General features: G+C 44.9%; 2 protein-coding genes across 2 annotated transcripts; one reads left to right on the top strand and one right to left on the bottom strand.

Annotated features, from left to right (window-relative positions):
* Window positions 1–5,985: 5,985 nt before the first annotated feature.
* On the top strand, window positions 5,986–19,587 carry slc26a5 (solute carrier family 26 member 5). Its single transcript, XM_084909326.1, has 18 exons — window positions 5,986–6,195; window positions 7,150–7,413; window positions 8,482–8,621; window positions 8,812–8,922; window positions 12,672–12,853; window positions 13,023–13,187; window positions 13,267–13,502; window positions 13,608–13,755; window positions 14,222–14,335; window positions 14,447–14,524; window positions 14,614–14,709; window positions 14,963–15,069; window positions 15,178–15,247; window positions 15,322–15,414; window positions 16,793–16,894; window positions 17,017–17,217; window positions 17,356–17,410; window positions 18,796–19,587. Exons 2-18 carry the CDS (start codon window positions 7,244–7,246, stop codon window positions 18,942–18,944), a joined length of 2,217 nt encoding a protein of 738 aa, XP_084765452.1. The 5' UTR covers window positions 5,986–6,195; window positions 7,150–7,243; the 3' UTR covers window positions 18,945–19,587.
* Window positions 19,534–23,856, bottom strand: psmc2 (proteasome 26S subunit, ATPase 2). The gene is made up of 12 exons (XM_084909330.1): window positions 23,682–23,856; window positions 23,404–23,441; window positions 23,221–23,302; window positions 22,089–22,188; window positions 21,778–21,909; window positions 21,613–21,685; window positions 21,437–21,532; window positions 21,176–21,340; window positions 20,999–21,086; window positions 20,683–20,885; window positions 20,506–20,602; window positions 19,534–19,792 (listed from the first exon to the last, which is right to left on the bottom strand). The coding sequence occupies exons 1-12, from the start codon at window positions 23,749–23,751 to the stop codon at window positions 19,635–19,637; spliced, it is 1,302 nt and encodes a 433-aa protein (XP_084765456.1). The 5' UTR covers window positions 23,752–23,856; the 3' UTR covers window positions 19,534–19,634.
* Between the last annotated feature and the right edge of the window lie 16 nt (window positions 23,857–23,872).

Raw genomic sequence — 23,872 nt, 5'->3', positions numbered from 1 at the left:
GTAGTTCTGTTACAATTTGGAGAACCATCCATGGAACCAGTTGGGTCAGCAGCCACGTCCCCTTTATGTTGTTTGTCCAGAAGAATAAAAAATAACATAAATAAACAAAAATAATAACATTTTCTATGCACACTGTGTTTAATCTGTGTGATGATGCTGCGCTGAATTTTTAGACATTCCTGTGAACAACAGTATATAACCTTAACGTGAGGAAAATGAAGGGCTCGCTCAGAGTCAGCGATCTGAGAGCCAGACCAGCCAAAAGCACTCCTGCACCGTGAGTAGGTGGGTTACACCATACTGACTTGTTTCAGGTGTCAATGTCTTGATTCTTTCTTTTGCACAATGAAGATGATTTGGTTCAAGTTTTACAGAGTTAATCTTGGGTTTCGTTCTTTTGGGGTCTTTTTGGGTGTTTCTGGTCTCTTGTCAGTTAGGTTCCTCTGTGTCATCCCCGTGTCTCCTGTGAGACTCTGTCGCGTCCTCTGTGTTTGTTTCAGGCTTTGCTTCTCCTTTCTCTGTCTTTGTCAAGGTCTCTCTGTCATGTCTGCTCGAATCAAGTCCACACATCTTAGTCACAGTTTCAGTGTTTGTACTTCCTGTTTTATTTTGACTGTCTCTTGTGTTCGGTGTGTTCAGTTTTGCTTCCCCCGTCTCGTTACGTCTAATTTGTTCCTGCCATGTTCCCATGTGTTTCCACTTCGCTCTTCACCCCACAGTGTCGTCTCTGTCTTCCTCAGTCCTTGGTCAGAGCATGTATTTCCGTGCACCAAGTTTTCTAGTGTCTTTCCAGTTTAGGTTTTTTTCATTGGTTCATTGGTTTGGTTTTCTTGTTTCGTCTATGTTTGGTAATCAGCCTTTGTTATCGTTACTCCCTGCCTCTGTCTGTCTGTATTTGGGTTCTCCCTCTTTCCGCAGTTGATTTCTCATATAAGAGTTGAACATGATCCAAGTTCACATTATTTGGTTCTCAGCCGGGGTCTGCCTGTCTTTGTTTTGTTGTCAGAAACTTTACATTTAATTCAGTAATCTGATATCACGTTTTCATGTACAAGATGCAAACAAGTATGGTTTCAGTGTCATACTGGAACCACTGAAAGCCAAGAGGTAAATGGCCCGTAAATGGTAAATGGTAAATGGCCTGTATTTGTATAGCGCTTTACTAGTCCCTAAGGACCCCAAAGCACTTTACACATGCAGTCATCCACACATTCACACACTGGTGATGGCAGCTACATCATAGCCACAGCTGGGGCGCACTGACAGAGGCGAGGCTGCCGGACACTGGCGCCACCGGGCCCTCTGACCACCACCAGTAGGCAACGGGTGAAGTGTCTTGCCCAAAGACACAATGATCGAGAGTGTCCAACCCGGGGCTCGAACCGGCAACCTTCTGATTACAAGGCGAACTCCCAACTCTCAAAGTAGCTGAAGATAAAACACAGAAAAACATGAAGGTGATTTTCCTGGATTACAAGGCGACCTCCCAACTCTTGAGCCACGATCGCCTCGTAGGTTTTTACTGTATGATGGGCAGGTGTGTGGTCCAGTGGCTCACTGGAGATTATCTTGGAATGAACACAGTTCTTTGTGTTAATGAGTCATTCAGCAGCTGCCATGTCCGCCGCCTGTGCTTGATTGAGAAGAATGATTCTCAAATCGTACACAGTGATCATAAGTGGATCCTTTGTGAAGAAGATGGGTTTGAATTACATTGCCAGTCTCTCCAGAAAACCCATACTTGTAGTCCACATATGGTTAGAAAAAACAAAACAAAAACCCCACACTGCACTGCAACTGACTGAAATGAAAGGCTTGGGTGGAGCTCTGACTGAGCTGTCTGTGAGGTGGAGATGGGAAGGCGGTGGGTTGCACGAATGAGAGTCTAAGTGGGAGAATGAGGAGACTGATTGGCTCAAAGAAGGCAGGCAAGAAGAAGATTGGACTAGAGCAGAGGTGTCCAACTCCGGGCCACTAGGGCTGGTGTCCTGCAGGTTTTAGATCTCACCTGGGTCAGCACACCTGAATCACATGACTAGTTCATTACCAGCCTCTGGAGAACTTCAGGACATGTTGAGGAGGTCATTTAGCCGTTTAAATCAGCTCGATCCTGCAGGACAACGGCCCTTGAGGCCTGGAGTAATGGTTGAGAGTGAAAACGTGGGAAAGTGGTAGTGATGTAAAGAACAGATAAGCAGGCATATGAGTCATTACAGATCTTCCTTATTGAACTTACACATAAACTTCATTTGATTTTTCGTGTCTGCTAAACATTTAAGAACTTGTATAGAAATTTGACACCTAATCATTGCAGGGAACGTTGACCTCTTTCAGGTTAAACAAATATGCTGCTACAAAGCATCAAACTGATATTTATTGTCACTACGAAACCTTTACCTCAAACAAAATGAGTATAGGCCGATTACATCGTTTTCTTTTGTGGATGGTAATGAGGGCAACCATGAAACGCTGGAAATGATCTTGTCAGAACAGGTTTTCAGAAGTAGCCGAGTTAAAGTTGATTGGCGATTTTCATGACAGGTGAGGGTTATGCATGATTATTTATCTGTTGTTTGTTTTCTTCCCATATGCACCCCTCCCAGAAATGCACACAAAAGTACCCACATTCAGTTGTATACACACTTACATGCAGTGTGTACGTTTCTGTGTATACATTGTACATGTCACGTAGGACTTCCAGTGTGCCTTGTCTTGCTCTGTCTTATCTCTGATTTAATCTTGTTGTGTATCTGTCTCTGTTGTCTCGGTCAAAAAAAAGTATAGCACAGAATACACTCACTCATGTGTATGTGTCAATCACATGGTAGCAACTCGGTATGCTTAGGCATGCAGACATGATCAGTCTGCTAAGTTTGAGAGGAATACAGCCAGACTCCTTTGAGCTGATAGGAAGGCAACAGTAATTCAAGTAAAAACTACAGTTACAACCAAAGCAGTGTCTCTGAACACACAACACATGGACCCTTGAAGCAGATGGGCTGCAGCAGCAGAAGACTGCACCTGGTGGCAACAAGCTGAGACTACAGTTTATATGGGCTCAGCAAAATAGCAAAAAATTAGAAACATGTTGCAAAGTCTGGTGAGTGTCAACTTGTGCTGCAACATTCACAGTAGAGTTATAATTATGCACAAATGACATGAAAATATGATCAGGGTGCTGCTGCTGTGGTATCAGGGATATTTGCTTGTTGCACTTCAGGTCCCTGAGCTTCTATACATATATATACATACTTTTATTGTTCATAATTATACATTTAAATATAAAAATACACTTTTAAACATGAGTTAGTTCCATAATCCATGAGGGGAAAGTGGAAGCCAAACCAGCCACTTAAACTCAGCTGAGAGCGCCACCGCAGCACCCTCGGTCCCTGCTTCAGCAACTTAACTGACTATTAGCAGAGTTTTCTCTGGTTTTATTTTCACTTAGTTCAAAATAAAATACTAAAAAAATAATACTAAAAAAAGTTCTATCTAGCCATTTCACGTTGACCAATACCTGTTAAACCCGAGCAAGCACACCCCTGTGCAGAGGTTGTGCAGCAGAGGACAAACAAACTTTGTTTAACCTAGTCAAAGGAGCTTGCAAAGAAAAGCGTCTGGACTTCTTTAAGTTTACTTGAAGACGTTTCACCTCTCATCCGAGAAGCTTCTTCAGTTCTAAGGTCAAATGGTGGAGAGTCCCAGATATAAACCTAGTGGGAGTATCCCCCCACAGAGGGACAAAAGGACCCCCTGATGATCTTCTAATCGCCTGAGCCAAGGTGTGAAACTGGGTGTGGGTCCCAATCAGCCAGAGTTTCGGGTGTGTTCATTGTGAAACCTGGCCCCACCTTATCATGCGAATTCCTGAGGTCAGATGGCCCAGGATGTGAGTGGGCGTTAAGGCGTCTGGGAAGGGATCTCAAAACTGGATTATAGATGGCAGAGAGTTGGTGTCGTAAACCCCCGCCTCTGTTCAACGATGGTCGCTCACAGTGGACATAGATGGCTTCTTTCACTCCTCTTTCAAACCATCTGTCCTCTCTGTCCAAAATGTGAACATTGGCATCCTCGAAAGAGTGTCCTTTATCCTTAAGATGCAGATGGACTGCTGAGTCTTGTCCTGTGGAGGTGGCTCTTCTGTGTTGTGCCATGCGCTTGTGAAGTGGCTGTTTGGTCTCTCCAATGTAGAGGTCTGGGCATTCCTCGCTGCACTGTACAGCATACACCACATTGTTAAGTCTGTGTTTTGGCGTTTTGTCTTTCGGGTGAACCAGTTTTTGTCTGAGCGTGTTGCTGGGTCTGAAATGCACCGGGATGTCATGCTTGGAGAAAACTCTCCTAAGTTTTTCTGATACACCGGCTACATAGGGGATGACAATGTTGTTGCGTCTGTCCTTCTTATCCTCCCTCGTTGGTGTCTGGTCTTCTTTTCTGTGCCTCTTTGCTGACTTTAAGAACGCCCATTTAGGATAGCCGCACGTTTTGAGTGCTTCCTTTACATGTGTGTGTTCCTTCTTTTTTCCTTCAGGCTTAGAGGGAACATGTTCTGCCCGGTGGTGTAGGGTCCTAATTACTCCAAGTTTGTGTTCCAAAGGGTGATGGGAGTCAAAGAGGAGGTACTGGTCCGTGTGTGTGGGCTTCCGGTAAACTTCGATGTTGAGTTTGCCGTTCTCTTCAATGTGCACAGCGCACAGGAGTGAAAGAAGCCATCTATGTCCACTGTGAGCGACCATCGTTGAACAGAGGCGGGGGTTTACGACACCAACTCTCTGCCATCTATAATCCAGTTTTGAGATCCCTTCCCAGACGCCTTAACGCCCACTCACATCCTGGGCCATCTGACCTCAGGAATTCGCATGATAAGGTGGGGCCAGGTTTCACAATGAACACACCCGAAACTCTGGCTGATTGGGACCCACACCCAGTTTCACACCTTGGCTCAGGCGATTAGAAGATCATCAGGGGGTCCTTTTGTCCCTCTGTGGGGGGATACTCCCACTAGGTTTATATCTGGGACTCTCCACCATTTGACCTTAGAACTGAAGAAGCTTCTCGGATGAGAGGTGAAACGTCTTCAAGTAAACTTAAAGAAGTCCAGACGCTTTTCTTTGCAAGCTCCTTTGACTACGATGACCTGGATGACTGAGAACCTTCACAGACATTTTGTTTAACCTACTTTTTTTGCATGACTCTGTTGGAGCTGGGATATTTGGTTATACTCAGACTGCTGTGTGACTTTCTGCTGTTGTTCATGAGATGTTTACCACCCAGAGTTTTTTCAGTGCAAAAAAGACACATTTGTCCACACAGCTGTTAAGGCATAGTTCACCTGTAATAAACTGGACGTGGCTTTTCTTTAGGCATACAAACAGTTTGCGGCTGCGCAGAGTACAGCTGGCGGTCAGAGTGAGGACGGATTCATCTTTAGTAACTTCACAGTCTCCCTGAAAGCACGGCAGCTTTCTCTGAGCGCTCTTTCTCTCTGACTGCAGTCTTGTGATTTCACACAGACCATAAATAAACTTCAACTAAAGTCATTTTCCTCATTTGCAGTTATACGAGTGCTCACTCCAAAGCCGAATCCTGGCTTGCAGCACGTGTTGGTGATACAACACGGCACCGGGAGGAGGGGGCCAAGCCTGCCACACGTCAAACACTTTCTGCTTTCATCATCCACCCCCTGTCCCCAAACACGAGAGCTCCCACTCTGACTCCAGTAGATGAGTGTCTACAGCGGTGTTGTGTGTCTGTAATAAATGTGCCTGCCATATTTGGTATTTATCTTGAGAGAGAACAGGAAATGCCAGATTTGGAAAACCTTTTAGACAAAAACTGCTAAAATGTAAAGGTCCCCTTTCATTCCTGTCTTCTAGCACTGATATTAAAGCATAGCAAGAACATAAAGTAGGCCTGCCCTTTGTTTTAGGACTACAAAGTGGGATGATAAAGACAACAACGCATGCGTGCAGAGCTACTCCCGTTCTTGCGGACCGGAAGTTGCAAGAAAGTGTTAAGCAGAGGGACTCATCCTGTCCGCACATTCTATCTGTGGTTTATCGTCAGCGTTTGGTGCTCTAGTTAAAGGACGTTGCCCTTGTTAAACTTCAACCGAAGAGGTCAGTTTATGTACTTGTGTTCTCCTGGAGCCGACAGCATCTTAGCAGCTGGAGGGAAACAAGGAGGATGGAGGTGAGCGAAGTATCTTTGCTAGTATCTTTGAGTTAGCGTGTTTCCCTGTGAGGAGGTGAAAGCTTCTGTCACAGCCACGGGAGCTGCTGTAGTTACGCTCGCCGTCGTACCTGTAGCACATATTGGCCCTTTAATTAAAATTTCGTGTCTCCGCTTTGAATTTATCAAAGCTGCTTTTTACAATGTGATGTGAGCGAGCTAGCAGAGGAGAGGAAATGGGAAGAAGCGCGAGGCGTTCAACTGTCGGCGCCAGAATGACTGAACAGGAGATTCTGCATGATATATAAAACCTGTGACTGTTAATGTTCAGGACCTGTTCCACACACGGGAAAAACAAGCAAGTGTTACTCATTTGCATATTATTATATTTAAAATAATGTCTATAGATTTAATAAATAATTAATGTAAATATCAAATACAGAACTGTATTCTAACCTTTCTAACAGTCGCCTGCTATTCTCACAGTATCACAGTAGTTTCATTCACTATTTATCTGCATAGCCAGAGATTTGATTTTTTTGTTTTTTTGGATTGACTTTGAAGGCACCATGTCGAGCTGTAATCCAAGTACTTAACCAGACCAGCTACGTGTTTCCTCTTTTATAAACGTTACCCACATGCATGGCTTTGTTCCTCGATCGTGGTCCATGAAGACGTGTGGTTGCAAGACCTTTGGGAGAGAGGTTTGCCTGTAGCTGTAAAACACTGCGCACCCACCCTGAGGAAACTCTATGCCGTATGATTTATTCAGCAAACCTTTCCCCCAGTACATCAGACTTAATGCAAGCCATTACATAAGCTGGTCAGAGACCAAATATTTACTCGAAAGTTGCAGCTTTGCAAATCAAACTGAAATCTTTGTCGTCATAGCAAAGGGCTTTCTTATTATCGTCACCCATGCTTGTAGAAATCATAACTATCTTGTCATGTCTTGTCCCCGCTTGCTCTGAAAAGGTTTAAGGAATGAGGATATACCAGCCGAGAAGAAAAAGCGGGAGAGATAAACTACACGGGACATAGATTCTACGTCAGCCCTCCGGCCTCTACCATGGAGCAAGAAGAAGAAGTGGTGGCTGCAGCAGCTCGAGAGGATGAAGACTCCCAGCTGATTTACAGGATCGAGCGTCCTGTCTACAATGAAACTCTGATCCAGGCACAGCTTCTTAAACGCAAAGAAGACACCACCACAAATTGTCAGAAGCTGGCAGAAAAGTTCCAGTAAGTCTTTCTCTGGACATTTCCTGTTAACGTGTCGTTGAACAGATCAGCATCGACATAGATCCACACACAAGATCCCAGTGTGCTGTATAAACTGAAGCCAGAAGACAGTGGGAAATCTGTGGGAGTTGATGTGCAACCTTCGAATGTCCTTTAGATGAGTGGAAAAATAAGACGTTTAACATATTAAAATGCAAAAAAGCTCCAACACTGATCTTCAAATAGATTATGTTGCATTCTAACATTTAAAAACAAATGAAAAAGTTATTCAGAGCTAAACTGCACAAACTCGGGATCCTCTGTCCCTGCTTTTTATTTGGGAACTGATGCAGCTGGGCAAATGTTTCAAAGTGCAAGCAAAAGGGGGAGAAGTCGGGGTTAAACAAGTCGCCGAACAAGGCTGGGAAATGACATGCTGATGCCAGCTCGCTGGCAATTTGGGACTGAGACAGGTGGGAGGGCTTACTGAGGGGAGCTGAGGAGGAGGAGGCTTCATACAAAAGCAGAGATGTGCATTGGAACCGTACAGCGAGCAACCCGGGAGTTAGTGAAGAACGGGTCTGCACTCATAACCATCCACAGGACGCAGGGGGCGAGGCAGAGGGTGTGGCAGAGCTCAGGGAGGGAATCGACACAGTGACACGTTAAAGAGTCATTTATAGAGATGCTTTCTTGTCATTTTGCAGAGGGAACAACAAACGTGTCATAATGTTGTAAAACATTGATGTTTCTTAAATAACTCTTGGCTGTAGTGCAGAGTGAGGGTGAAGTTGTGTTGGGGCTTAAATCTGTAACAGCAGAACAAATATTGCTACATCACTGAAATGATATTTCTGTGGTGTAAGAATGAACAAATATCTGTTAACCAGTGTAAATCACGTGGTGCTGCTATTAAAGGTATAGGAGTGATATTGTGAAGCACGAGTCATACCAAAGTTCAGCTAACACGAGGGGGCTTCTTGAATCCTGCAGCCAACAACATGAAAACCGACTCCAGAAAAACTTTGTGTGGTCAGAGTATCGTCTGTGGAGGCTTTTAAAAATCTGATTGGTGTTGAATATCCACAGGTGTTCTTCAGAGAAGGCCAAGGCAGCAGCTCTGAGCTTCATGCCTATTCTCTCATGGCTGCCGTCGTATCCAGTCAAGAAGTACCTCTTTTCAGACGTGGTCTCAGGTCTCAGCACGGGAGTCGTGCAGCTTCCACAAGGTCAGTGAACCGTGCAGCAGCGCCGTGTGAAGCACGGAGGCTGCGAGCAGGGCCGGCTGCGGCTCCAGAGGAGCAGTTTCTGCTTCATGCTGACTCTGTTTTGGCATCGCTGACACTTTGACACTGTGATGGAGTCACTGAACCTCCAGGATTGTTTATCTGGAAACGTGTTATCTTCCCTGCTCCACAGGACTAGCCTACGCTATGCTGGCTGCGGTGCCTCCTGTTTATGGTCTGTACTCCTCCTTCTACCCGGTCCTGCTGTACACCTTCTTTGGCACGTCCAGACACATATCAGTAGGTGAGAGAGCCGTCTCTGTTCTGACCTCATGGCCCTGTGTGACCGGCTCTGCCCACGCACAAGAAAACATTTACAATATGCTCGTCATTGTTCCATAAGCTCCGCCCTCTTATGTACTCCCCGCCCCCAACACACACACACAACAGAAAATTTCATGTTCTGCTGTTGAAGCTACATGTACAGAGGAGAGAAATTAAAGGTACCGTCGCCACGGTGATGCCCCGACCTAAATATTTATCAAAATATTTATTTATCGTTTGAAATCGATCCAAACAGACACACCCTGACACGGTCTGACGTTTCCTTTCAGTTTAGTGTTAAATGTAAAGTTGGTGTTAAGGTTCTCGCCAAGAAAGAAGATTTTAAATAAGATGTATAAGAAGAAAATGATTGTATATGAAGGAAACTGCTGCTTCCTGGATGTGGCACTGAGTGCTAGCTTCTTCATTTTCCAGCTCGATGTTCGTTTGGAATAAAGAAACCATGGAAGCCAGCTCCTGTGTTTCACTGCAGCTGTGTGCTCTGCCACGGCTGCTTCCTCACGTCTAACAGTATTTCCAGTAATGCTTTGCTGCCTATTATGAGGATAGGAAACTATAGCTGATTTGTTTCCAGCCTGACTCTCATTGTCCAGAACTTGTCTCTCATTGGCTCCCCCTCTGTTCCTCATGTCTGCTTTCAGAACACCAACATGGTGACGTTCAGACGCACCGAGCTGTTTTCTTTTCTCGCTTGCTTTTTGAGAGAAAAGACAAATGTAGTTAAGATGATGTCATTTTTACATGGTTGAGCTTTTTATATTTTTCTTAATCCACATTAATGGTGTCACATCAAAGTCTTGCAGGCGACGAGTCATTTTCCACACAGCTGTGTCTGTAGTGACTGTGAGGTGCACTGGGTTACACAGTGATTCAGGTGTGGAGGAAATGTTTGTATGCGTGCTAACTGTGTGCTTAGCTTTCACGGGAGGATTGTGACATTTCAGCGACCTCACCCTGTGACAGCTTCCTTTCCTTGAAATGGGTCCAAGTCTCAAATGCCAGCTGTGACCTATGAGTCCCTCTGACAGTTGGACCCAATGAAGCACCTCGCAAACAGGAAGTGTTCCTGTAAAACTGTCACATGGTGAGGAAACAACACGTCACATTATGGCAGAATAAGACACAGATGAGCCTTTTAATCAGAAAGCACACACTTGATGAACAGCACCAAAGTGCTGCAGTGATGTTTGGTTTAGTGCAACTGTGTGTGGGAGAGGTTTTCCTGAAAAAGGACAGGTGCGATAAAAATATTACGTTTCATTTTGTTAAAGCCAACTGTGCTTTTATTAAACCTTCGTGGTCCTCTTCGTATGTGCGATGGTTTGGATATTTCTCTGTGAAGAACAGAAAGAGCAGAAAGAGCTCCGTGGTCCCACAGACTAAACCACAGTGCTTCATGTTCTCACACTTTGCATAGTGAGATTCAGTTTCTGCCTTCCAGACGAAGGCTTCTGCTCCCACAGATGATCCCGTCACAGCTGTGCTCTGTAGGTTACAGTTTGTTCTTCTGTTTGCAGTAGTTTGTACTGTGGTTCTGTCTGTGTGCACGTGAGGGTGGACGACTCTACCTACAGGTGCAGGTTCTGAAAGCAAATAAGAAAACCCCGTTATCACGTGATAGACGAGGTGTGTGTGTGTGTGTGTGTGTGTGGAGGGAGTGACGTCATGTTAAGACTCCATTCATATTTGACTGACATCCACCGAGGTCTTCAAGCTCCACTAATGATTTTATTGGTTAAAAACTGACAAAACCTTCTAACTTAAACTGTCATTCATACATGTGTATTGATATTATACAGACAGTGCTGTATACATGCTGCTTACCTTCTCACTGAGAGTGTTTATGGGGACTGTAAATATGACGTTATTACCTGATCTTCAAACGTTCTTAAAATGTCTTTAAAATTCTGATTAACATTGAGGAAGTGATGCTGGGGCTCATTTCCAAGGTCTCTCTTGGAAATGAGATTTTTAATCTCAATGAGATTTTTTTACCTGGATAAATAAACGACTAATAAAAAAAAAATCTGCATCCAAATGTCACCTTTGACCTCTACCTTTAAAGTAAATACTGTCCACAGAGGCTTAACCTTGTGCTCTGCCCATATGGAAAAGAAATAGTAAAAACTTATATGTGATTACTCATGAAAGTGGCCACTTTCTCATTACTTTCATATATTGTTTTAGTAAGTATCCAAAACATACAAGTTTCATTATATAATTTTTCAAGGGATCTTATATCTGTTTTCACTCTTATATGCTTTTCATGCAAGTTTCACACAAGACAGATACAAACTTTATAAGATTTATATGTATCTTTTCCATATGGGTGGTTTCAGTCCCAGCAGGTTTAAATGTTTTTAGTCTCTTAGGCTACGTTCACTCTGCAGGTCTTAATGCTCAATTCAGATTTTTTGATCAAATCCGATTTTTTTTGTCTGCTCGTTCACACTACAAATAAAATGTGACAGCAAACGCGCAAAAGAAGACGTCACACACAACGCGCTCTGTTTAGACCCAGACCAACAGTATTGTTTGACTGATGGCCTTAATATAAAGACTTTGGACTTCACGTTTCCCAATTTTTGCTTGAAGTTATTTTGTTATTTACATAATAATGTGGATAACCTAATAATTATCCTTATTGCTGTTTTAAAGGAGCGGTGCTTCAAAGGATAGCTGCAGATTGCTGTCAGAATCCGCAGATTATACAGAACAAATAAAATGTTCACGTTTCTCCAACGTTGTCTTCCCAGCAGTTTCACTGACATCTACACTGGATGGCCAGGAAGCGTTCGCGATGTCTTCTCGGGCGCTGATAATTGGCGTCTGTCTTGTGTCAGTGACGTAAAAGACGGATTTAATGCGACATGACCATCAAACAGCAGTCGCTTTCTAAAACATCGGATATGTGTCGGATTCAGGACCACATACGAAAGTGACCCAGATCGGATTTGAAAATATCGGATTTGTGCCGTTCACACTGTCACACCATGATCGGATATGGGTCGCATAGGGTCAAAAAAGTCGGATTTGATGCGCTTTCGCCTGCAGTGTGAACGTAGCCTAAGTGATAATCAGCATGTACCCACATCATTTTTGTGAATTTGAAAGTTTAATAAATGTAAAAACAAAACAGCAAAAACTGTAACATTATAACCCCTCAGAATGTGTCTCCTGTGGAAGGTTTTTAAAATCTGAGCTTGACAGATGTTGTAAAACTTCACTTTCTAACATCTTCCAGAACTGGGATTGTAAAACTCGCTGCCTCTAACTACGTAAAGACTGACATAAGCAGCAGGACTGAGTTTTCATTAAACCCAGCCTCAGTTGTCTCACCAATCTGGCTGCTTTCTTTTCTCCAACGCTGTCACGCTTGTCTCAATTGTCAGTTTAAATCCGTCCAACAAATGGGTCCAATAAACTAGACCTGCTCAACCCTTTGAAGCTGAGGAGCTAATCTGCAAAGATTGTAAATCACCGCTGGCTAAAATCTGGCCTGACATCAGGTTGCTGTGGGAATGATGACGGTCCCCTCTGGCAGAGAACGAGAGGCAGGACGGCCTTTACCGTCACAGGCCGGTGAGAGGAAAGGCCGGTGCGAGCACAAGTCTGCAGTTTCTGTGCTGGGTTTGAGCGCTCGTTGTACTCGACATCAGCTTTGACCCCAGCCTATCATAGCGCTGCGTTTGTGTCGATGACCTGCAGGTACCTTTGCTGTCATAAGTCTGATGATTGGGGGCGTCGCTGTGAGGGAGGCACCAGACAGCATGTTTATGAATATCAATGCTACTGGATCCAACGCATCTGATGCCATCAACGTGGAGCTTCGTGATAAGAGCAGGGTCCAGGTGGCCGTGATGGTCACAACCCTGGCGGGACTCATCCAGGTCAGCCTCCCACCTGCAGAGCAGCCGTGGCTAATCTCACTGTTTATCCAAAGCAGCAGCAGCATGTCTGAATCACTGTTGATGTATCAACTCGATTTTAAATGTTTCTGTATGAAACATTGTTTTTCAAAAACAGAATGACCCCCCTCTTCTTCTGCGTTCCTTTCAGATTGTTTTAGGTCTTCTCAGGTTTGGCTTTGTAGCAATCTACCTCACCGAGCCCCTGGTGCGAGGCTTCACCACAGCAGCATCCATGCACGTCGTCATCTCCCAGCTGAAGTACCTGCTGGGGGTGGAAACGCAGCGTTATTCTGGGTTTCTCTCTGCTATTTATGTGAGTTTTGAGAGGCCCTGTCTTTCTCCTTCCCAGAATGGTCAATGAATCGCTAACACTTACCTTTCTGTCACTGCAGAGTGTCAAAGCAGTGCTCAGCAGAATCACCAGCACCAATATTGCCACTTTCCTTCTGGGGCTTGGGTGTATCATCTTCCTTTACGTGATCAAAGTTCTCAACGAGCGCTTCAAGAAGAAGCTGCCCATTCCCGTTCCTGGAGAGATCATTGTGGTCATCGTGTCCACGGGCATCTCCTATGGTTTGTCGTTATCAAAGGAATACAAGGTCCATGTGGTTGGGAACATACCGACAGGGTAGGCCGCACACTCTATAGATTTGTTTAAGTGTCTTTTGGTTTAAGCTCGTGTTCTCTACACGTATGTGACAGAGGTATACAGATGTTGACTTATTGGTTACAGGCTTCGCCCTCCGGCTGCCCCAAACATCTCGCTGCTGCCCAATTTGGTCACAGATTCTTTTGCTATAGCGATTGTAGGATTCTCCATGGACGTCTCGCTGGCCAAGATCTTTGCCCTGAAACATGGCTACAGTGTGGATGGCAACCAGGTGAGTGTGTCCACGGGGGGAGCTGCTGATGAGCCTCTGGCACTGTGTGTGACTAAATGTTTGGTTAGGACACTTTGGGTCTTCTGGATGACGGGACGTCCTCTAGCTGTTTGCTGCAAATCTTGTAAAGTTATATTTTTATCCTGCGCGCTGATATTGGAAATGCTGCTCACAAAAAGGTTCATTGTTCCAGTTTGTTGGAACGTGTTCATTTCATTGAACACTGAGTTGTTTGGAGCGTTGTATAGTTGCCTGACTGTACTACTCGTTGAAGACTGAGCAAAGCGTGTCCTCCAGTGACACATAGCTGACACATAAATGCAGGTCACGCATTTAGCAAAGCACGACTGTGGAAAATATACGGGTCGCATTTTCCTGAAATTGTCCAAAGCTGACGTGTGAAAATGTTGCTGCAGAAGGACTTTCCTCTCTTTTTCACGGTTTTCCTCCACGTGTCCACTTTCAGGAGCTCATTGCACTCGGTCTCTGTAACTTCATCAGCTCTTTCTTCCAAACGTTTGCCGTCACCTGCTCCATGTCGAGGAGTCTGGTCCAGGAGAGCACAGGAGGCAAAACACAGGTGACGCACACGAGCTGCAGGAGCGATTACACTATCTAAATTGGTGCTGTAAAGCTGTTGTTAGAGTGAGAGGTGTGTTGATGGAGTTATTGCTTTTTATGTGTGCTTTAGATTGCAGGGCTCCTGGCGTCGCTGCTGGTGCTGCTGGTGGTGGTGGCCGTCGGCTTTGTCTTCGAGCCGCTCCCTCAGGTGAGTTCCTGTTTGACGTTTGGGCGTTACCCGTGAGACCGCACACACCTGAATGTCTTCTTTGGCTCTCGTTTGCTTGTGTTTCTCAGACTGCGCTGGCTGCCATCATCATGGTCAACCTCATAGGGATGTTCAAGCAGTTCAGAGACATTCCCAGTCTGTGGAGGACCAGCAAGATTGAACTGGTCAGTCTTTAAAACCAAGCTTAGCTGACTTAAAGTGCACCGTTGTTCTGAGAGGTGTGTATGTGAACCCGAGTGAATACACGGTGGAGAAGCTGAGCTTGCAGACAGAAGCGTGACTATGATGTGCAGGAGTGGAAACGATCAGATAAATGCACGTCGTCTGAAGACATTTGCTTATGTAAAACTGCTTTGGTCTTGCAAAACGCTTCCTCTTCATGCTAGTTTCATGTTACTTTCCTTTTTGTCCTCTCAGGCCATCTGGGTGATCGCCTTTATCGCTTCTGTGCTGCTGGGACTGGACTACGGCCTCCTGGTGGCCGTCACATTCGCCATATTGACAGTCGTATACAGGACACAGAGGTAATGATACGGACATGTTTTTCCTTGAACTGAAGCTTAAAGGCAGCTGTGAGAGTTTTCAAAGAGCAGGTTTGATTTGTGCTCTGAGCTGTTTCCTTCCTCTTCCAGCCCTAAAACTTCCATCCTGGGTCACGTCGCTAACACGGGGCTCTACTGTGACGTCGACGAGTATGAAGAGGTAAATGTGTGAGGAGAGAAACCTGCTCCGTGTGAAACATCCACACTGACCAAGCCTGCTGTTTGTGTTCTCAGGCGGCTGAATATGAGGGGATTAAGATTTTCCACTCCAACTCTTCAATCTACTTTGCTAACAGTGACCTGTATGTGAACAGCCTCAAGGAGAAGGTAGCAGTGTGTTTGAGTGTGTGCAAGCAAACAGAAACCCTTTTGTGGGGGAAACGTGTGAAGCACTTATTATCACTGGGTCTTCCCTGACTCGGTCTGAGAGGAGCAGCGTGAGCGTGTAATTATCTGGTGGTAGATACGAGCAGAGCTCTACTTTGAGATGAGCAGGAATCCGTTTGCTTGTGTTTTCACTGTGTTGGCTACAAACGAAGGTTTGCAGTTGTAGCCTGTTCACGTTACAGCTGAACCTTCAACAGTTCAGTGAAAACGTTTCTACGTCATTTCTGCTTTTTTATGTGTTCAAATAACTAAGAGCAAAGAATACATTTTAACTTTACTGTGTGAATTGAAACAAAGGTTTATCCAGTATCCAAGCACCGTGTGGGAAATATTCCCAGCCTCTCCCAGTCTTAACCTAAGGAGTAACTGTGCCAGCTTTACCAGCAACACCTGATTCCTAGGGATCAGTCTCTGTGGTGGCATGTTGAGTCCTTAAAGGGGAAAAGAGTCCCGTTGTAAGATCATGGATTTAGCTCGGTGTTTACGAGTCACAGCCGTGCCTGATCGCCTCAATAACACAAAGAGACGCTACAAGAGCTCAAAAAGCAACACGGTGCCACGATCAGCTGCAAAGGGTAACAGGGTCATTGCTTTACTGCTTCAGAGCTTGGACAGTTGATGGAACTATGAATTCTGGGTAATTACGTTTTCACCTAGGTGCAGGTTTGGATAGCTTGTGTTGGTTAAACAATGAAATCACACGTTGAAAACTGCATTTTGCTTTTACTCAGGTTATCTATGTGCAAGATTAACGCTTGTTTTGTGACAAATCAGGTGAAGCACAGATATTACTGAAAGCAGTTGATCATGTGCGTCATGCTTATTGTGTTAAAGTTTAAAAGTAAAGACGTCGATATGTGTTTGTTTTGTAAAACATTGTTTCAGTTCTCATTTTTGTTTTTCATATTCAATTCAACTTTATTTATACAGCGCCAAATCACAACAACAGTCGCCACAAGGAGCTTTATATTGTACAGTAGACCCTACAATAATACATGCAGAGAAACGCCAACAATCATATGACCCCCTATGAGCAGCACTTTGGTGACAGTGGGAAGGAAAAACTCCCTTTTAACAGGAAGAAACCTCCAGCAGAACCAGGCTCAGGGAGGGGCGGGGCCATCTGCTGTGATTGGTTGGGGTGAGAGAAGGAAGACAGGATAAAGACATGCTGTGGAAGAGAGACATGAATATGAATAATTATCAGAGAAAATGCCAAAATAAGACGTGAGGTAACGGTAGAGGTAAAGGAGTGAGGAAGAATGACGTGCTGAGTTGGATGTTAACAGCTCTGTTGTGATTATGTTGATCTTTACAGACGGGGCTAAACCCTGAACACTTACAAGCTGCTCGGAAAGCCCAAAAAAAAAGAGAGAAGACGAACAGCAATCAGTCGTCTCCGCTGAAAATCTGTGCCAAGGTGGGTCGCTGTTTTTCTTTTGTCTATCCAAACTTTGAGCTTTGTCAACAGGTTAAATACACACTCATGTGACGGTCGTGTGTGTGTATATAATATGTTTTGTGGTGCTACTTTGTTTCTAGTACAAGGATGAGGCAGTGACTCATGAAGTTTTGTCCCAGAGCCACGTGGCGGAGGATCAGAAGAACGGCCAGTTTGGCGACACACATGGCGACTCAGAGGAGGCGGTCTTCCTTGAGCCTTTCAGCACAGTCCACTCCATCATCCTGGACTGGACGTCTGCAACTTTCATCGACTCAGTGGGAGCTAAAGCCATCAGACAGGTTCTGGCCCTTTCTCCAGCGCTGCACTGCACAGGAACACCAGCTGCATATTTTCACTGAACTCCAGTCACCGTTTCATGGTGTGGAGCCCAAATACTAAAACTATTATCTGTTTTTATCTGTTACCTGTTTGTGCAGGTCATTAAAGAGTATGCCGCCGTAGATGTCCGGGTGGTCATAGCTGGCTGCAACAGTAAGTGACTATTAAGACTTTTCATTAGATCTGAAAATATCTGTACACATGCTCTGTTTTATACGCACTACGTACAAAACGCAATTAAAACCCATCCATCCATCTATCCTCTTATCTTTACAAATAGCTGTGGGGACTACTTGTGGACCATGAACTGTTCATGAAACCAGTTAAAGAGGACTGGTGCTTGGTTACACATCGTCCTGCAGGAGTTGGTACACTGTGGTCAGAAAGGCATGGACGTGGAAATATCCCTCACACTGTAGCACCACTGATTCAATGCAGGAGGAATCCATGCTGTTATGATGTTTATACCAAAGTCTGCTACAGAAAGCCTGTGCATACTGCAACCTCAGGTTTCTGTTTGTAGCTGGGCGATGTGGCGCCCTGTGGTCTGATGCTGCTGTAGCCCATCTGCTTTCCAACACGAGGTGCATTCAGAGAAGCTCTTTGGTGGTAACACGTGGTTATTTGAGTCACTCTTACCTTCCTGTCACGCTCGACACAATTGTTCTCTGACATCACTGAAGCATCTTCTCCCAGAGAACTGCTGCTCGCCTGTTACGTTCTCTTGTTCAGACCGTCCTCTGTAAACCTCGGAGATGATTGTGTTGGAAAGTCCCAGCAACTTCTAAAACACTCAGCACGTCTGATATCTACAGTCATGCCATGTTCATTCTGATGCTCGCCTTGAACTCCAGCTGATGTCTGCATTGAGCTTCTGCCATGTGATTGGCTGATTTCGATGTTTGCATGAATGAGAACATGATAAGGTCTGTAAGTGGAGACCCATAATAAAGACAAGTTCCACACACTGGGGTCATAATGTAAAGGATGGAAACAGGCAACAAGCGCTATGACAGAACTCTGAAAGTTTTGGTTTGAATGATTAAGCCTGTGGGTCCTGACAGACACAGCCTGTGGTTCACAGACTGAAGCCATTCCTGCAGTAACAAACAGGACACTCCTGTTCTGCACATTTGGGATTGAAAATGAGAAGATATCATTTGGAACCAAATGGTAAACATGATGTCACACGATATATTTACAGTTCACTTTCAGTATTTCAGCTCACGAGCGCTCAGGATGTTTTCAGAGTGGCGGCTAGCCAGAAGAAGGCAGGGATGAAGCTGCAGCGGCTCGTTTCACACTGTAACAAAGCTGCTGTCCAAGAAGTGAACACAGCAGGTTGCTTTAGTTGCTTTGTGTGCCCTGTAAATGGAACAAAGGTATCACTGCAGGAATGTCTCGGTGTCTGCACAGAACGTTTATTAGCCCCGCTGCAGCGAGTCTTTCCCTCACTACAGTCTGTTTGTGTTCAAATGGTTTGAAAGTGGTTGTTGTCATTGATGTAAATACTGAGCCTGCTGCGTGTTTCTCTGCAGGAAACCTGCTGGCTGAACTGGACACCTTGAAGTTCTTCACTAAGGACCTGACCACAGACTTCCTGTTCCCCACCGTCCACGACGCCGTGCTTCACTGTCAGCACTCAAACTCTCACCCGTCTGTGGCTGCGGTCAGCGACATGACCTGAGAGGATGTGACGTAACTGAGAACAAGTCACAGGAATGGGACGTGGTGGCGCTCTCACAACCTCACTGTGAACTTGTTTTCAGCTGAAATATCAGGAGTGTTTTTCACACTCGGTGCACTTAAAGAATCTCAGTCTTGTTAAAGTTCCAAAGCAGCAAGAACATCGTTTTAATCAGAACCTTCAGGATGTGGCGTCCAGCCTGATTTCTCTGCAGTGTTGACGTTGCACTTTAGTCATGTTGTAGTTCTCACTGTTTGCTGAAGTACTTTTTAAAGCTGCAGCTTTGTCTACATGATAATGTTAGCAGGTACCTTTGGAGGCCTTGTGTTGTAAACATGTAATACTGACCACCTCATTATCACGCTGGTACCAAATTGTTACCTATAATCTGTCAGTATGATTTTTGTTATTCTGATCTGGAATGACCTTTCCGGTCTGTTTGCAGTGTCATGTTGCTGTTACTGTACACTTGCATTGGTATATGACTCATATATGAATGCAGTGGACAGCTTTAATTGTGCTGTTAGTGAACGACACAGGAGGCCTTTCAAGCTCCCTGTGCTTATTTTGTTAAACACTGAAACTGAAATCTGGAATAACTTTTATTTTTTAGTGAACGACAATAACAACAAAACAAAATCCTTTTGACTTTCTTTTTTTGACAAAGCCAAATCAGACACAAGCACACACTCAGTTGTAGGTCATGTATCTGGGAGTGGCGCTGAACTTGGCGTATGATTTGATGACCTTGTTAACGGCTTCCAGGAAATCTTTCTCTGTGGCGATCTTCCTGCGGGCCCTGATGGCAAACATTCCTGCCTCGGTGCACACGCTGCGGATCTCGGCACCTGAAAGGAAGCACGATTTAAGAGAGTGCTCAGACTTTCAGAGAGCTGAGAAACTATTAAACCTGCATGTAGACGACCTTTATCCCACGCTGGCAAGCCATTCAGAACAGTTTGACTTGGCTGAAATACAGGATCGTGTTAAAGGACAGCCAAGACTTGCCTCAGACTCATCTACTTTAACATAACATACTCCCAAGTTTATAAAAGGCAATAAGAAACCTTTCCAAGTAACAGGTTGCCCCCGTGTGGTCATACATCAGTACAACACTAAGAGGTCTGAACTCTTCTAAACTAACAAGAAGTCGGTAAACAAATCGGAAAAATACTGGAAGCCACTCAGAAAACAAGTAGTTTAGTGCAGCGGTCCCCAACTTTTTATTTATCTCCGACAATATTTTCACAGACCGGCCTTTATGATGTCGCGGATCAATAAAACAAAATAAAACCAGTACTGGTACCAAACACCGGGAAATCGCGTTAACGATGAAACCCCTGAAAACCATACATTTCACACCCAAGCCTCAACTCTTACGGCCCGGTACCGGTCCGTGGTTTGGGGACTGCTGGTTTAGTGTCTCTATGACAACAGCATTCTGAAGGAAAGGACAGCTGATGTATGCCACACCCACACGAGCAGGAAACACTAAAACATAAAGACGCAGCTGAGGGAGACTGTGACTCGACAGGAAGTAACGTCTGCTCTGCAGTCTTACCGGTGCTGTTGGGACAGAGGCGAGCCAGCAGCTCAAAGCGGATGTCTCTCTCCACACTCATAGAGCGGGCATGGATCTTGAAGATGTGGGTGCGACCCTGCAACGGCGGGTTTAAAGATGGTTGAATTGGACAGAGCTACATCAGAGAAGTGTAACACAGTCCAGTTTGAAACTCACCTCAAGGTCAGGCAGGCTGAACTCGATCTTCCTATCCAGACGTCCGGGCCTCATCAGGGCCGGGTCCAGCGTGTCCGGCCTGTTGGTGGCCATCAGCACTTTGATGTTGCCTCGGGGGTCGAAACCATCCAGCTGATTGATGAGCTCCAGCATGGTCCTTTGGACCTCGTTGTCTCCACCGGCGCCGTCATCAAAACGAGCACCTGGCAGGTTCAGAGGGTTACACGCTCACACTCAGAATGGATTTCTCTTCACGCTGGATTAAAAGGACTGCTGCACGTCAATGGATGTTTTTTTTTTAAGTAATAAGACTAACCTCCAATAGCATCAATTTCATCAAAGAAGATCAGACAGGCCTTTTTGGTCCTGGCCATCTCAAAGAGCTCACGCACCATCCTGGCGCCCTGTGAACGAGTTCAGGAAAAGTCAGACGTTTACGAGAATCAACCTTCCTGATCTGAACTGCAGCTAATCTTTCTTCTCGTGAGCGCACCTCTCCCACGTATTTCTGCACCAGCTCGGAGCCGATGACTCTGATGAAGCAGGCGTCTGTTCTGTTGGCCACAGCCCGGGCACACAGGGTCTTTCCGGTACCGGGGGGCCCAAATAGCAGCACACCTTTAGGAGGCTCGATTCCCAGATTGACAAACCTCTCAGGCTGGTGAGAAGAAAAAGACGACTAGTGAGCTCCCATGTGCAGAAGACAGTTGCTTCACTCGTGCCTCAGTGGTGGTTCTAACTTTGGAACACTCACATGGAGCAGCGGAGTTTCGACCACCTCTCTTAGCTTCTCAATCTGCTCCTTGCATCCACCAACATCACTGTAGGTCACATCAGGCTTCTCTTCCACCTAAAGCAAGTGGGCCAAGGAGTTATCACATGCAAGCAGACAGATAACCAAACAATCACAAAGTATCCTCGCCTCCCAACCTGCATCATGGTGACAGTGGGGTCGATTTTCGGAGGCAGAGGAATGTGGATCTGATACTTGTTTCTGTCAACCCTGGAAAAACAGAAAGGACACCAAACTTAGCTTACAGCTGACGGAACCTTCTGGAAACTATGCAACACATCTAAATCATGTTTCTGCCTCACCCCACTCTCATGCCCTCCTCGATGTCAGTTGGAGCCACCTGGTCACTCAGGTCCACCACAAACTTGGCAAACTGTTTGACGTTGATGATGTATTTGGGATCCTCAGAGTCTGCATTGATGATCTTTGTGCATCTTTCAGAAAAAAATAAGGAATCATGAAGCTACATAATGGAAATGCTGTGGAAGGAAGTAGGAAAGCTAAGAATATTCACGTCAGATTAACAGGAATGTCGCTCGAAACATCCCAAAGGGAAGATCAGCGATATAACACCACACTTTACATTTTGGTGATGTTAACGTCGAACATTTACCTTGCTACCTGCAGCGGCTGCTCGCTCTGCAGTGTCTGCTTGTCAGCAGCTAGATCCCAGAGAGCCGGTGGAGCCAGGCCTGTGTCAGACTCCTTGATGCCTGTGCAATTAAAAAAACAAAAACAAAAATCAGACACAAAGCATCTTGTGCAGCCCTCCAAAGTACCAAAACCGTCCATATATACTCCTCTGATAAAGCTGGACAACCGTTCCAAATTTAAGATGATCCATTTTCAACAACAATGCAGCCCTTTCCATTTTTCAGAGTTAAAGTCAACTAGACATGCCTTTTTAAAATCTAAACTGGCCCCATAGCTGTGGGTTGTGGCAGAAAAGGTGATCTCTCTTTGTGTGTTAAACTAGCCCAGAGTACAGGCTGGCACTGGGTGGCCAGGAAAGGCCAGCTAGACAGCTGCATCTGAAGTAACAGGCCGTGCAAGCACCAAATAATTAAATCAAGGAGTGAAAATACATGAGATTTAACTGGCACCTAATGAAACTTAAATGTCCAAATGTATTTGTGCAACAGTGCTATTGAGTCCTGTGCATGTTGCAGGATAATCAGTTAATATGCACAGGACCATGCAGCTGCAGTTATCATTGTGTCTGTAACTTGGGACGCACAATTCGCTAAACTTGCTGATTTTGTATCGTTTCTGGATGCGACAAAATTCATTCAGGATCAGCCTTTTTAGTTCAGAAGCCTTTTCTGATTTGCGTCTCCTGCTGGAATCAACGAGCGACCTTCCACTTGTCAGCCTAATGTGTAAACCACTTCTATGGAGCTACCAAATACTTCCTGTACTACTGTTGGTTGTTAGAAATGAAACTGAGAATATCTGAATACATTTATAAATTGTAATGGTGAATTCCAAGTAAAGAAAATCTAAGAAAGCCGGAGTAAAACCCCTGATTTTGACCCAGTACTTGAAATTTGGTCAGACACAAGTGGCCTCCTAAGCTGGAATTTTTGAAGGTTTAGAAAGTTAGTTCGGCAAATGAGCTTTTCAAATAAATGCCGTTTTATTGCTTATGACCGCTTTTAAACAATCACCAAGTCCAGTAAGAAGCTTACTGAGAACATGTTACTGCCCTGCTGGGGCACAAATGTACTTCTGAATTCGTCGCTCACCCGTCAGCTCGTTTATCTTCTTGAGCAGCTGCTGAATGTCATCTTCCACTTGTTTGATCTGTCTGGAATAGGTACTCTGACCCTGGTGGTGAACAGCAAACAACACATTCACTCACTGTGGAATCATTTCCATTTCCTTGACACTTGCTTGGTGTCGTGGTTTAGTTTGAAAGCCATACTTACATATGTTTTGAGCAGAGCGATGTCCCCTTCATCCAAAGCTTTAAAAAAGAATCACAATCACATGAATGCGTTTGCACTCCGACACTGTTGTCGGACTGAGCGATGCAGTATAAACCACCAACACATCATATTTATAACAACATGGTAACAAATACATTCAGCAGGAGCAAACTGTTTTCAACGAGCTAAGCTAACATTAGCAATGCTGCTAGCTGATATCGACGCTTCCTTTCGGGAAATAATATCTTAGGGTTTAAAATAAACGATTTTAGATATACCTCTAATAGGGGAGTCATCCTTCTCCTCTTCCTTAATCTTCCTTTGGTCGTCTCCCAGATAGTCCGGCATGTCTAATGTGTGAACAAACTGTTTAGTCACGAACAATCGGCACTGCTAAACTCTACAATTACACAGCAGCTTTGGACTTCCGCCGCTATGCGCAACTTACCGGAACACACAAGCGGGAATT

This window comes from Perissodus microlepis, chromosome 17 (genome assembly GCF_051167445.1).
Source record: "Perissodus microlepis isolate ML-2025 ecotype Zambia chromosome 17, ASM5116744v1, whole genome shotgun sequence".
In the NCBI taxonomy this organism is placed as follows: Eukaryota; Metazoa; Chordata; class Actinopteri; order Cichliformes; family Cichlidae; genus Perissodus; species Perissodus microlepis.
This window is presented reverse-complemented; position numbering and strand designations above follow the sequence as displayed.